Below are 15,702 nucleotides of genomic sequence, written 5' to 3'. Positions count from 1 at the left end.
TACAAAAATGGAGGGCGCACAAAGCACCTGTCAATTCAGCACAGAGCTGCCACCAGCCAGTACCCTGCTCTGTGGGCCACAAGCAGGTGCCCAAAAACATACACTAGGAGTACAGGGTCGTACTCGCAATCATGGGTGCCATAAGGGTATCCCAAGGGTCTATTCACCAAACCAAATACAGGAAGAGCTGCACCGCCAGGAGTCCCACATGAACTCTTGTGTGGAAATCAAGTCCGGACATACATGATTAAGCAATAAAGGACAAGGATTCAGAGTCCCTGTCCCTCTGATGCATTTCCAGCATCACTGTAACCCTGTGGGAGACTACACCAGCCTTGTCCTCTTGGAAAGAGGTAACCAACCTATTGGTATAGGTCTGTACTCCACAAGTTGGTAGAGTGACTGAGCAGCCAGACTTCTCATGAGGGTTAAATGTGAGCTGTAGAGATGTAACACAGATTCACAATAACAAGTAGGCTATCTAGTAAAATAAATATATATTTATTTATTTAGCAGTCAGTTTAAAATAAGCCTTCTTTAGAAAGCCTTCTTTCTATGCAACAATAAAAATGCACTTCATAACACTTACTCAGATTTAAGATAAGCAAGTAGATGCCCTTTTGGGATGTCACACACACACTTCTTACACCCTAAGGGGACTTCAATTGCTAGGACACTGTGGAAATTGCAATATCACTTTTGACACTGTTAGGTAAGATTTCCACAGAGCTGGTAAATCTTCCTTTCCTGGTTCAACCCCAGAACATTTTGCTTTACTAATGGGATATTTTTCCATAATACCTCATTGAGTGGGAACCATTTTCCACACTCACATAATCTTTAACTCTTTTGTGGGTGTCATTTTTAAGACTCTCCATAGTGTATTTTTATGTTATCTTATTAACACTTGTAAAGCGCACGTTCGCCCAAAGGCATCATGGCGCTGGAAAGGAGACTACCCAATCGAAGAAGACCAATGGAAAGGCCAGACTTAAAACAGATTAGTTTTCAACGCTCTTCTAAATCCAAGATGGTTAGCCGTATCTCTAACAGATGAAGGGAGGGTGTTCCAAAGTTTGGCCGCAGTGACAGAAAAGGCTCTACCTCCGAACCTTGCCCGGTTAAACCTAGGGACAGTAAGAAGGTTAGAAGTAGCAGAACGGAGGTCCCGGTCCAGAAGGTAGCGGGTGAATTTAAACTGCAAGAATTTGGCTTCCTGACCATGGATTGTCCGATGAACAATGCACAGTGATTTAAAATGAATTCGCTGATTCACCGGGAGCCAATTCAGTTGGCGAAGCACTGGCGTGATGTGGGCACCATAGCAGCAAGGTTCTGCATACGCTGAAGGCGATGTATAAGGCCGATAGGTTGAGACAGATGGAACGAATTGCAATAGTCCAGTCGTGTAAGGACTAGCGCGGCCACCGCAGGGGGACGGAGGGCTTCCGGGATCATGGGCATGACCCTCTTGAGGATTCGGATCTGGTGGTGGGTGCACCGGCACACGGCCATGACCTGGTTAGACAGAGACAAAGAAAGTTATCCTCTTTAACAACTTATTGGCAATAAGTGCCTGTTGTTTCTGGGTTGCCCTAGGGGCTCCCCATTTAACTTTCTTGTGCTAAACTTGCGTGAACTACAGTTCCCAAGGGTAGAAAGGATCTTTGGATCCCTTTTACATTTTGTTAGGTGAAACCAGCACACCACACCTTATGTGGAGTTTGGGGAGATACAAAGTATCCCCTTTCACATTCAAACTGTAACAATTCTGTTACAGTGACAAGCTTACCTTCAATGGCTGGTGGCAGTGATACCTTGTATTAATTTGGTGCACCTTTACCGTGGGCTGTGTTCACAGCTACAGAAAAGGGACCCAAGGGTGTCCATTTTTACCAAAATGGCCCCCGTCTTCTATATTCGCCATTTTAGTGTTTCTTGTTCCTTCCCCTGACATCCAGGGCGGGAAATTCCTTTGTGTGATTTTTATCTTCAGCAGGAGTCCCCTGGATTCCCCGCCCAGGCTCCAGTCTGTCCGTGCGGGCAGGGAGTGAGGGAGGAGTCCAAAACTCCCCAGCCCTTTGTCTTAAGCCTTGCTTGAATCGGTACAAATCCCAGTGGGGGAGATGGCTGTCCTGATTGGACAACCAGACTGCCCCTTCTTGTAAAATGCGGGGAGAGAATGCAGAGGTTGTGTTGCAATTCCTGATAAATACTGCGAATCTCGAAGCTGAAGACATGTCGACCACTGGAACTTAAACCGAAGAGGATGGTGAAGGAAAAGCGGCAGAGACGATTTCCAGCGACCGAAGAGCCTGATGTGTAGCCGGAGCCTGCTGTAGCCCTTCCGTCCAACCGACCTGGGGACTCCGAAAATGACGACCCCGACCCAGAGCAGAGCCTGGTGAGACCCACTAGACTCGAGATGACCTGCATTTTGAGCCATTCCACGTGTTGCTGCAACCTTGCGTTGTTGCAATAACCCGGGACCTCAAGTCACCATGCAGTGCACGGTCTTCCGAATCCCACTGAAACTTCGTGGGCATCCTGGTGGATCTACAGAGACACGAACAGAGTCCAGAAAGTCCCCTCAACAGGGTGCTGGACCTTTGTAATGGCGAGAATTCAACTGCGATTTTCTGTCTTCTTCTGTGCTCCTTGAAAAGGCGCCAAATCCGCAGAACCACATTCTGCCGTGAGGGACACCTTGCCTAGAGCCTTCTTCATCGATCCCTGTTTTCAGTCACCACAACAAGGAATCCATTGACCGGTTATTTGGCTGCAGACCCTGAAGTTCTCCTGCTGCAAAATATTCTTCAATGCTGAGGTAGTTCGTTGGCTTGGGGATGTACTTACCTTAAACCCGTTAGGATTTCTGCATAGCTGTGGGCTGTTTTCTGTGATGGGAAGGCCTCTCATCCAGTGCACTCAGTCCCACTGCTATAATCCTGCTAGGTTGTCTTCTGCGAAGCCCCTGGACCTTCTTCCAACTATGAATTAAAGTACTTACCTGTTTGCAGAGTTATCCAAGGAACCCTGACTTTGCTACTAAAGAACCTATTCTGACACTGCCTGTCCTAGTGACCCCCCCCCCTTCTGCCACAGAACACTCATGCTCCAAGAATAAGGGAAAGACTTTGAAGGGATTGGGATTTCTGCCTAGAAAAGAAAATACGTGTTTAGTTGTTTGGTAACTGTAATTCTAAGAGTAAACAGTTACAAAAGTTATTACTGATCTTTCTTCCTTAGCAACTGTTTTGCCCGTCTAATGGAAAGTAGATGTGAAGGTATTTTACTCTCCTGCGATTAGGTTGTGCCATTTCCCAAAAGTAAAGTGTAGGTATCACCAGATTAGTCCTTAGAGGATAATTGTATGTGTCCCCCAACTGGGTCTTTCTTCCCCTGACTTGCTGGTAGACACTCCTTAATAAGTCTGTATTAGGCTGTTGCCTACCTAGAATAACGTTGAGTCATTCAGTAAAGTGTGACATTGGGTTTTACTTTTCCCCTTTATTGTGAGTTTAAACAAAGTATGTGGGTTTTACTTACCATGTGATAGCTGTGTGCCATCCAAAATAAGTTACAGGAGTTACTGCTTACCTCAATCTGGGGTTCCCTGATTTCAAAAGCACCTGTAATTGTATATTACATCCTTAGGTTTTTACTGCACCTAGAATAAATGTTCCACTATTCACCAAAAGTATATTGTCCAGTTGACTGATTAAGTGATTTGTACCGAGAATCATTACAAAAATGGAGGGTCTACTGCCCTTGCATTACTGAATGCAATTGTAAAAAGTAACCATTGGTTTTTACTCCCCAAGAATAGGCGTGACCTATACTGAATGTGTATGAAAAGGTTTTGACTTCCCTAGAACTACTATTAGGTATTTCAAAATAAGGTCTATACTTGGGTCTGTGTACTTTCAAGTATAGTGTTGTGTTTTTATACTGTTATTTCATATACTGTTTTAGTGCTTACCTACCCCTAGATTTATCTGGGCCTACCCGTATTTAAATAAATCCTTTATTTCTACAATGCAAAGTGTTTCAGTGTTTCTTTGGGTCATTTGTATTACAATTTCACTTGTATTGATTCTACAGCCCTCTCTCCCTCCTAAGATCACCCTGGCTGCTCTGTCAACGCTACGATGAACTCAGGTGCTACAGCCTTATACTAAGAGTGGAGTCTTGTACTGCCTAATTTGAAAGGTTTTACTAAGCCCTTAGTTGGACTTCAGAAAAACGGTCCGAACAGACACTTAATGCAATACTGAGGTTGAGTAAACGGAACAGGTGAGGGAAGGAAATAGATTAACCGGGTCTCAAAATATGTGAATACTTTGTAATCTTTCCAATTAAGTCTAGGTTAGACCTTTCCCAGCAATACAAGTTACACTTATGTACCACCTATGAGGAATAGTTAGAACCAAAGTCAATGGGCCAGAAGAGTCTGCAGTGAGCCAAGACAGCCAAAGTCAATTGAAACAATGTCTAGGGAGCTGAGGCACTTCTTCAGATAGCACACAAGTCTTGCACAATGTTATTTAGAGAGTTTGTAGAAATAGAATCACTGTTGGGCCACAAGCTGTTTGGCTTGTGAAAGGCAAAGCTGCAAGCACCTCTACAAAGGGCACCCACTACTTGTCTCCAGTGAGAACAAGCAAGCTACAGACAAAAGAGGTAAGTATCCCTTGGTCAAGACAGTACCTTAGGTTGGAAGAAGAAACAGCTGGCTTCTGTTCTGGTTGCAGTCCTGCAGTTTCTGGGATCCTGGGCCTCAGTCGTGGGGACAAGAGGGAGGACGTCTGCAGGACTCCTGCACTCCAGTTCGAAGGTCGGCAGTGGCGTCAATGGGCCCTTTCCAAATCAGCAACACTTTGCGGTTTCAGCTACCGGCAAACAGCACCACTGCGGTTCTTGGACACCTTATGGGCTCACCTTGCTTCTGAGGTCCAGCACTCTGTTGAGGTGTCTCAGGCTTGGGTTGTCCTGCTTCGGGAGGGTCCTCACGATCTTTCTGGAGATCGATTCCGGCTAAAAGATGATGCACTTGTTTCTGTCCCCTGGCACTCGGTTCCAGCTGCAGCAAAGAAGTACAGCTAGCAGGGAGAGGGGTTCCAGTCAAGTTTGTCTTGGGTTCGCATGGTCCCACCATCCCAAGGGAAGAAGTCGTCTGTTCCAGGCTTCTCTAGTTGATATGAAGTTGGAGCTTCAGCACTACAGCAGGGCTTCAATTGGCTGTTCAACGGTCCAGGAGGGTACATCAAGCTTCTCTTCCAAGTTCTTTCGTCAGATGTTTCTTCCAGTGGTCGACTCTACCTTCTGTTCAAGAGACCTCACCTTTTATGCAAGTTTCTCCCATTCATTCACATCCTAGCTGTCATTCACACAGCAGGGTGGCTGTCCTACAAGGACAGCCAGCCAATCACGACTGGGTGTATTCAGGTAACCAAGGAGACTAAGGACATGGAGTTTCGGGCGCCTCCCTCGTATCCTGCCATGCCAGACACACTGGAGCCGGAGGCGGGTTTCAGCACGGAAGCCCACCAAAGGCAAAACAAGCAAAAGGGTTAAACCTGGTTTGTCATGCAGCGTAAAACCCAAGAAAGACCTCACAAGCAAGAAATGGTGAAAAAAGAAGACCAGGGTCATTTTGACAAAATGGGCACCCATGGGTGCAATACTGCAGCTGAGGATTTAGCCTGCGGGGAAAACGTACAATGGTAGGAAAATTAAACCACTGCCATCAGCCATTAAATGTGTGAGGGTAACATCAAACATGTTACATAAGTAAGTAGGACAAAAGAGGCTAAGTAACTCCCCAGTACTGCCCCATGAGATGGGGTGCACTGGAACTACATAGGAAAAGGTAAGTGAAGTCAATTTCACTTTATTGCTCTTGGGAACAGTAGTTCACCCAAGAGAAGGTATTTAAACCTTATGAGAAATCCAAAGGACTTCCCTGTGCCACTGCACTGAAGGTGCTGTGTGTCACCATACAAAGGGTGATGCCTATGGAGTTTGTCAGACTCCAAAACCAGTGAACACATAAAATCCAAATCAGGTAAAAACACACGAGTGAAAAAAAAGTTCTCACTCACTCTGGGGTAAAAATAAAAAAGTCCTGAAGTCCAGCAAAAGAACTGGGGGTCTCTAAGGTTGAATGGAATTAGCTCAGAAATGAAAATTCTCCCCAACAAGAGGTCAATCCGTGGGAAGATAAAAGCAGGGTTTGGCGGTGTGGTGAGAAAATGAATTTAAAAAGAGTTTTTTTTAGAAGGAATTGGGTGAGGAGTCATGGATAATCTGTGCAACCTACCTTCATTTAATAATGCTCCTGGTAGGAGGGCCCCTTCTGGGCATGCCTGGTTGGGGCCAATATAGAGTTATTAAGAAAAGTGGTTCACGCTGTAAACAACTCAATTCATTATGTGAAGTTCAATTATTTTGTATTAATCATATTGAGTGCAAAAAGTCACCAATAGGATCTCAAATATTCAAACATCAGGTTTATGTGAAATAGAAAATGACATGTGTCGTTATTGCGCATACAAAAGCAATACAGAGAATTGCGTGGACCACTTTTCTTTAGAACTCTAGATTGGCCCCAACCAGGCATGCCCACAAGCCCCCCCACCCCCATCACATGTATTATAGTGCTTAGAAACCTAGGTTGCTTAGGGGGGCAGACCGAGTGCATCAGCATTCATTTACCGAGCAAAAGTGAGGGTATTATGACAAATACCCTTTGCAATACAATAACATAGATCAAAAAGAATATATATCACTTGTACATGTAGAATCTCTTTTCTTGTCACTGTTTTATCGTGCATTTTGTCTATTTTGTCCTGCAAATATATTATCTGTCTTTATTGCTTTTGTATGTACAATAATGACACATGTAATTTCCTATTTCACATAAACTTGATGTTTGAATATTTGAGATACTATTCATGATTTTATGCACGATAGGATTCATCCAAAATAAATGAAATTCACACAATGAACTGAGTCGCTTACAGCGTGGACCTCCTACCTTCAATTAAACAGAACTTTGGTGTGAACTAAAAGAATGAAGAAGCAACACCTTACCATGTTATCAATCGCTGCAACAGCATCCTGCAGGAAGAGAAAGCAAGAGGAAATATCAGTGTCACTGCACGAGAGCGGGAGCTAGGTCAGTGCAAACAACCATCGTCAGAGGGAGCAACACCCTTCACCATCAGAGAGTAGGGTAACTCATCATTCTCTGAGGGTAGACAACCCTTCACCATCAGAGGCTAGGATGAACCATCATTCTCTGAGGGTAGACAACCCTTCACCATCAGAGGGGAGGGTAACCCATCATTCTCTGAGGGTAGACAACCCTTCACCATCAGAGGGTAGGGTAACCCATCATTCTCTGAGGGTAGACAACCCTTCACCATCAGAGGGTAGGATGAACCATCATTCTCTGAGGGTAGACAACCCTTCACCATCAGAGGGTAGGGTAACCCATCATTCTCTGAGGGTAGACAACCCATCACCATCAGAGGGTAGGGTAACCCATCATTCTCTGAGGGTAGACAACCCTTCACCATCAGAGGATAGGGTAACCCATCATTCTCTGAGGGTAGACAACCCTTCACCATCAGAGGGTAGGGTAACCCATCATTCTCTGAGGGTAGACAACCCTTCACCATCAGAGGGTAGGGTAACCCATCATTCTCTGAGGGTAGACAACCCTTCACCATCAGAGGGTAGGATGAACCATCATTCTCTGAGGGTAGACAACCCTTCACCATCAGAGGCTAGGATGAACCATCATTCTCTGAGGGTAGACAACCCTTCACCATCAGAGGATAGGGTAACCCATCATTCTCTGAGGGTAGACAACCCTTCACCATCAGAGGCTAGGATGAACCATCATTCTCTGAGGGTAGACAACCCTTCACCATCAGAGGCTAGGATGAACCATCATTCTCTGAGGGTAGACAACCCTTCACCATCAGAGGCTAGGATGAACCTCATTCTCTGAGGGTAGACAAACCTTCACCATCAGAGGGTAGGATGAACCTCATTCTCTGAGGGTAGACAACCCTTCACCATCAGAGAGTAGGGTAACTCATCATTCTCTGAGGGTAGACAACCCTTCACCATCAGAGGCTAGGATGAACCATCATTCTCCGAGGGTAGACAACCCTTCACCATCAGAGGGTAGGGTAACCCATCATTCTCTGAGGGTAGACAACCCTTCACCATCAGAGGCTAGGATGAACCATCATTCTCTGAGGGTAGACAACCCTTCACCATCAGAGGGTAGGGTAACCCATCATTCTCTGAGGGTAGACAACCCTTCACCATCAGAGGGTAGGGTAACCCATCATTCTCTGAGGGTAGACAACCCTTCACCATCAGAGGGTAGGATGAACCATCATTCTCTGAGGGTAGACAACCCTTCACCATCAGAGGGTAGGGTAACCCATCATTCTCTGAGGGTAGACAACCCTTCACCATCAGAGGGTAGGGTAACCCATCATTCTCTGAGGGTAGACAACCCTTCACCATCAGAGGCTAGGATGAACCATCATTCTCTGAGGGTAGACAACCCTTCACCATCAGAGGCTAGGATGAACCATCATTCTCTGAGGGTAGACAACCCTTCACCATCAGAGGGTAGGGTAACCCATCATTCTCTGAGGGTAGACAACCCTTCACCATCAGAGGGTAGGGTAACCCATCATTCTCTGAGGGTAGACAACCCTTCACCATCAGAGGGTAGGATGAACCATCATTCTCTGAGGGTAGACAACCCTTCACCATCAGAGGCTAGGATGAACCATCATTCTCTGAGGGTAGACAACCCTTCACCATCAGAGGGTAGGGTAACCCATCATTCTCTGAGGGTAGACAACCCTTCACCATCAGAGGCTAGGATGAACCATCATTCTCTGAGGGTAGACAACCCTTCACCATCAGAGGGTAGGGTAACCCATCATTCTCTGAGGGTAGACAACCCTTCACCATCAGAGGGTAGGGTAACCCATCATTCTCTGAGGGTAGACAACCCTTCACCATCAGAGGGTAGGGTAACCCATCATTCTCTGAGGGTAGACAACCCTTCACCATCAGAGGCTAGGATGAACCATCATTCTCTGAGGGTAGACAACCCTTCACCATCAGAGGGTAGGATGAACCATCATTCTCTGAGGGTAGACAACCCTTCACCATCAGAGGGTAGGGTAACCCATCATTCTCTGAGGGTAGACAACCCTTCACCATCAGAGGGTAGGGTAACCCATCATTCTCTGAGGGTAGACAACCCTTCACCATCAGAGGTTAGGATGAACCATCATTCTCTGAGGGTAGACAACCCTTCACCATCAGAGGGTAGGGTAACCCATCATTCTCTGAGGGTAGACAACCCTTCACCATCAGAGGGTAGGGTAACCCATCATTCTCTGAGGGTAGACAACCCTTCACCATCAGAGGGTAGGATGAACCATCATTCTCTGAGGGTAGACAACCCTTCACCATCAGAGGCTAGGATGAACCTCATTCTCTGAGGGTAGACAAACCTTCACCATCAGAGGGTAGGATGAACCTCATTCTCTGAGGGTAGACAACCCTTCACCATCAGAGGGTAGGGTAACCCATCATTCTCTGAGGGTAGACAACCCTTCACCATCAGAGGGTAGGGTAACCCATCATTCTCTGAGGGTAGACAACCCTTCACCATCAGAGGCTAGGATGAACCATCATTCTCTGAGGGTAGACAACCCTTCACCATCAGAGGCTAGGATGAACCTCCATTTTCTGAGGGTAGACAACCCTTCACCATCAGAGGCTAGGATGAACCATCATTCTCTGAGGGTAGACAACCCTTCACCATCAGAGGGTAGGGTAACCCATCATTCTCTGATGGTAGACAAACCTTCACCATCAGAGGCTAGGATGAACCATCATTCTCTGAGGGTAGTCAACCCTTCACCATCAGAGGGTAGGGTAACCCATCATTCTCTGATGGTAGACAACCCTTCACCATCAGAGGGTAGGGTAACCCATCATTCTCTGATGGTAGACAACCCTTCACCATCAGAGGGTATGATGAACCATCCCCGCTAGAGGAGGAGACACCTTGATCACCTCTTGGCCCCCTACATTAGTCCTCTCCTTCTCACAATGACTCCCACAATCCCTTGCCCTCTCCACGGTTTCTTAATCCCAGCCCTCCCTCCCCCACATCCACCAGAGCCCGACCTCAACCTTCAGATTCTGCCCTAAACATTCCTGGGTGCCATATCCCCATTACCACATACCCCTCCTGCCACAGGGTCTACTTGCCCCAATGCCACAGCCGCGTGCCTGGAATCCTTTCTTCTAGTCCTCCTCTGACCCCACTCTTGTCCCCCAGGATCTGCTCCCAGGGTGCCCCCTCCACGCAGGGCCCGCCCTTTAGGTTGGATCGGGTTATCGCATGCAGGTCTTTTTTTTATATAACATTTTATTGATTTGAAACCCAGACAGTAAAACATTCACATTCACCATTACATAACAATCAAAGCCACACCATCACCATTCCTTGTTACATTGCTGGACATTCACTTCCCTATATATATATATATATATATATATATATAGGTTGTTCCATTATCATACATATATGTACACCTGCTACCCATTGCACAAAGAGCGGGGTGACACTGGATCCCCAAAGTCGAGCTATATTCCGTTTGATCAACCCTGTGGCCGTGGAGAGAAATCATTTCTCAAAGCGAGTGTTAGTTCCCTCCTCCTCACCCAATAGCATCATTCTAGGATCCATAGGTATATCATGTTCAGGATTTCAGTTAGTTTGGTACAACATTGATGCCATTACCTTTGGATCCGGGGGCATTCCCACAAGTTATGAAAGAAAGTACTCTCTTCCTGGAGACAAGGAAGGTAGTTGGGGTTGGTTGCCCGGTTCCAACGGCACAGAGCAACCCAGGGATCATACACTCTGTGTAGGATGTTAAGCTGTACCAACCGGAGTCTTGAGGAGATCGCGATTTCGCGGGGGTACATCAGTGCCACCAGCCAATCCTCAGATTATATTGGCCCAACATCTACTTCCCACTTCAGTTTAAAGCTAGAGAGTTCATGTGTAGCAAAGAGGTTATAACATTATACATTATGGAGGTGATTCTAGTAGGTATTCGTTCTGAGACAATGTTTCTCTCTAGCTGTGTACATTCTGGCTTATCCACAAGTGTGAGGAGATGTGTACGTATTACGTGAGCCAGCTGACGGTAGTGTAGTGTTCTGTGGCGGGGAGATCAAACCTGTTAGTTCCTCAAAGGAAGATGGCTTGCCTTCTTTAACTATATCCCCGATCTTCACTATTCCAGCCGATATCCATCCCGGCCATGCCGGTAGTTTATTCAGCTCAGGTAGGTTACCGTTTCTCCATAGTGGTTGCATCAAGGTCACTATCTTTTCCCAACCAATGTGTTTATGGGCTTCTCGCCACATCAGTGTGATGTGGGTTGGCATTGTGCAGGGGGTGTGGGAGGGGGCGGGGGGGAATATAGCCAGGGTCTGGTAGAGAGTCACGAGTGGGGATATGTCCTGCATCACGTTGATTTCTGCTGGAATATGAGGTAGGTCTCTATCCCCATGTAGGATGTCGTTAACCACCGCTATCTGGCTTGCCCAGTAGTATGATTGGAGGTGTGATAGTCCAATTCCACCCTCCCAGACAGACCGTTGAAGTGTCTGTAGTGCGATTCGTGGGTGTCCCCCTCCCAATATCAAAGTTCTGGGGCACTTTCCACTTTTTGGAACTCCAATTCTGGTTTTGGGAGTGGGGCATTTTGGAGGATATATAAAATGTGGTAGCGCCAGCATCTTAAAAAGGGCAGCTCTTCCCAGCAGGACCAATAACCGTTCCCATCAGTTCCCATCAGTTTACAGCGTGCCAGCATCTGTGGCGTATAGTGTGCAGGTGGCCACTAGTGAGCGGTCTCTGAATTAGGAGCGTTGCATCGCTTTATATCGTTCAGGGTTTGCGTTCTGCTGTGTCTCTCTGGGTGGCTTTATTCAAATATGCCAGCGTCGAGCAAGTGAATCTCTCACAGTCTCTGGCGGTGGGTTATTATTTTAATACCGTGTGTGCTGCCAGTGGATTTTTGTATCTTTAGTTCGTGCCTCGCCGCAACACAATAGCAACGTTGTTAATTAGCTCGCAAGGTACCGCCACTGACTCACCAGCTGGTGCTCCTTCTCGTCTCTGCAGCTATGCTCTTCGATGCGGTTCACTGGGTTAAGTTTGTGCTTCCGCGGTGTGGGATCAGCCCAGTGCTGCTCGGGACCTCAGAGGCACCCGATAGGTCAAAGAAGGTGCCGGAGGGCCATGCTAGCGCCTATGTGCCAGGGTCTTGGCGCTAGAGTTACTTCCAGGGGATTCCGATCCGCCAGTCACGTCCCCCGGTCTTTCAGTCCGTAGGGCTTGCCTTGAGTGTAGCAGTCTTCCCATCTTCTGGGTAATTTGCCCCAGGCCGATGGAGGGCCTGGGGGGGGGGGGTTAGGCGCAGGGTGGGGGCGCGATGGCGCGAAGAGGCAAGAGGACTGGCCGCCAGGTGGCGCCCCAGCATTGCCAGGTCAACAGCCCCCAACACCGGGAAAGGTGCGAGGGAAAACCAGTAGGGGGCCAGGGAGGGCCGGCCCCCATGAGAATAACAATGGGCAAAAGGAGTAGAAGTACAGCCCAAAAACAGAGGGAAGAACAAACCAGGCAAGCGTCTTGGGCAAGCGTCTTGGGACCTGGAAAAGGGAGAAGGAAACGTTTTGCCACCCAACCCACCCTGCAAAACTTTGGAAGAAGGAGATGAGCAAAAGGAGGAGCTGGAACGCCAAGTACTTTCTACGGTACACGGCAGAAGCAAGTCGTAGGCGGCACGTGTCCAGGAACAGATGCCCGAGGGTAACCGAGACTGGCCAAGGAGAAGACTGGCATCTCTAACCCTGGACACGGTGTGCCCAAAAGCACACACACGTTATCACGATTCTTGTTTTGTGTAGAAAATAAATGCCTACGGCCAGTCATTTTTCCACGACAAAACTGTCTGTAAGTCATTCCATAATATAGGAGGTAGGAAACAAGAGCAAGGAGAAGCCCACACTACACAGCCTAATGGGGCTGCACTCCGCCACCACCTTCGGTCCTTTTTGTGCAGTCGCGGCAGCAGCGCCTCGACGGCAAGCTGTGATGGCTCAGGCAGGCAGAGCTCGCTCAAGCGCAGGTCAGCAAGCGTTGTGTGCGGACTCCCAGTTCTATCATGCCCGGTGCCCAGTTCGGCAGGTTCCGGTGCTGTAGATCCTCCCACACGCAGTCCGGTCTCAGCGCTCATTTTAACAGAGATTGGTCGCGCCAATGGGCCGCACTGCTCCACATCAGACTTTGCAGACCATGTCAGGTCCGACCACTCCTCACATCATCCTTTCCCAGCAGCTGTGATCAGGATAATATCGCAGGATATTGCTGACGGCCACGGGAGCTCCACAGGACTCACATCCTCATCGCTCACTAGCTAGCCACGCCACTCTTGCGTGCAAGTCTTGGTGGGGCTCTGCCAGCTTCCCTGCGCAGACAGGCTTCTTCTTTTTGTAATCCTGCCGATTTAGCGCTGCTAGATGCAGTGGCTTGAGTTAGGGTGGATGCACTGGGCAAACATCTTTGGGTACCATGGGGTGGAAGAGGCCTGCTCCGAGAGGGCAATGCCAAGCACTCGTTCTTCAAGACGCACACTATGTCAATGGGTCCCGCAGCACGGAGAGTATATGCAAGATCCAAGACTAGTACCATGCTCCCCAAACATCCTGCCGCAAAAGCCACAAAGGTTCCAGACTCCCACAAATGCCAAGTACACCCTGCAGCATCTGAGCCACAGCATGTTCAGGCAACCACACACCAAGAGATGCTACCCCCCACCCCCACATTCTCCCCAAAATCCACGTCCTGGACAGCTACAGCCTCTTGCAGCCTAAGGTGACCCCTAACCCCTCCACACCACACCACAAACCAAAGCACGCCCCTGCTGAAATATACTGATGGGGAGAACCCTGTATCCCAGAGACAAAGTCCACAGCAGCAGACTCCCCAGCATTTAGAGCCAAGAAGTTCCCAAGCTACTCTGCATTCCATACTCCCAGTAAACACATTCCGCAAGAACTCACACTTTCGTAGACTAGAGGATATAATGCACCCCCTCTATCCGCCCCAGCCACCGACCGATATCCAGAACCAGAAATGCCTCCATCTGCACGCATTGAAAGATGGTCTGAATATATCCCCTCACTCCATACCCACCCACCGGTATCCAGAGCCTGGAACGTCCCCATCTTTACACATTCAAAGATGGTCTGATTATGATAGGTTATTTATAACGCGCTTAACACTCTGAGGTGTCTAAGCGGGGACCCGGGGATCAAACCTGTGTTGCTCCACATCGTCTTGCTTTCGAGGCGCACTTGTTGCCCCTGAGCTATCCTCCCGAGACATATCCCCTTCACCTCCACCCAACGGTATCCAGAGCCAGGAATGACCCCATCTTTACACATTCAAAGGTGGTCTGGCTATATCCCCTTCACCGCCAGTATTGAAATCTGCATAGACCTTATACTCCAAGGAGAACACAGCGCCCCCATTCAACAGAGGATAGCATCATACTTGCATAATCGAATAGGCATAATTCCCCTCACTGGTGTACATTTAGGAGCAACACAACCATGACAATATCTGAGGCTTCCCTAAATGAACAAACAAGGCCAAATAACCGGTGCCTTGGGAGAGGGCTCACTAAGGAAGGTCTCCAATGATGTGTTAGCTGGAGCCCCAGTGCTACTTCCTACTTGGTCGCAGACACTTGACTCCTAATTCGCACTGGTATTCGCTTTTGTGCATTCCAAGTGCCATGCTCTGTCATCTAACACTGCAATAGCATCTGAACCCATTATCATACACCAACGGGTGCCATCCCGTGCTTGCAGTGCCTGTGACCGTACATCGGTATTCTAACTGCTCTGTGATGTGCTATCTGTGCCCTATCTGCCCGTGCAATGCGGCCCCACAATGCATAGTATGCTGTAGCCCCACACTGCATAATACGTTGTTGCCTTACACTGCATAGCATGTTGTTGCCCTATACTGCATAGTGTCTTGCTGCCACAAACTGCACTGTTATTTTCTATTGGTGACTCCCTGCATCTCACATCGCCCCTATATCTGCTTTTGATACTACTACGAGTTATCTGTGGCACTCTGCCCCACGTCGAGCTCTGCTCTACCACCACTGCACATTATCCGCACTTGCCTACCATCACAGCCGGGTATCTGTCGCTTCCTCACTTGATACCTCCACGATCTCATTGCATACCTGCTGCCCTGCTTCAAGAACAATCCCCTTCAGAGCACAGAGCCCCCACCAGCCCCTGCCCACGATGGACACAACCACATGCACCATCCTCTGCGACATCCCCCCTACTCACTTCCTACCATCTTTCTTACCCAACCCACAAAAAAACCTCCCCAGAGCCACCAAAGAAACTAAACACCCTAGATCCATAAATACTAGAAACGAACTCCTAGGTCTCCGCTTGACCTGGACATCCTAGCCATCACCGAGACCTGGCTGCATAGTGCAGCAGCCCCTGCCCTTTCACTAGCACTCCCATCAGGTT

At 48.0% G+C, this 15,702-nt stretch overlaps 1 protein-coding gene across 2 annotated transcripts in view; it reads right to left on the bottom strand.

Moving 5' to 3' along the window:
- The window catches only part of PPIE (peptidylprolyl isomerase E), a 247,697-nt gene that overhangs the window by 124,609 nt on the left and 107,386 nt on the right, over positions 1–15,702 (bottom strand). Inside the window, exon 4 of one of the 2 annotated variants that reach the window (XM_069622413.1) lies at positions 7,096–7,122. The exons of the other annotated variant lie outside the window; for it this stretch is intronic. Within the exon in view, the coding sequence (XP_069478514.1) occupies positions 7,096–7,122 (27 nt within the window). The remainder of the gene's footprint in view (positions 1–7,095; positions 7,123–15,702) is intronic. 2 annotated transcript variants of the gene reach the window in all.

Source organism: Ambystoma mexicanum, chromosome 11 (genome assembly GCF_040938575.1).
Source record: "Ambystoma mexicanum isolate Mex_15411 chromosome 11, UKY_AmexF1_1, whole genome shotgun sequence".
Lineage (NCBI taxonomy): Eukaryota > Metazoa > Chordata > Amphibia > Caudata > Ambystomatidae > Ambystoma > Ambystoma mexicanum.
This window is presented reverse-complemented; position numbering and strand designations above follow the sequence as displayed.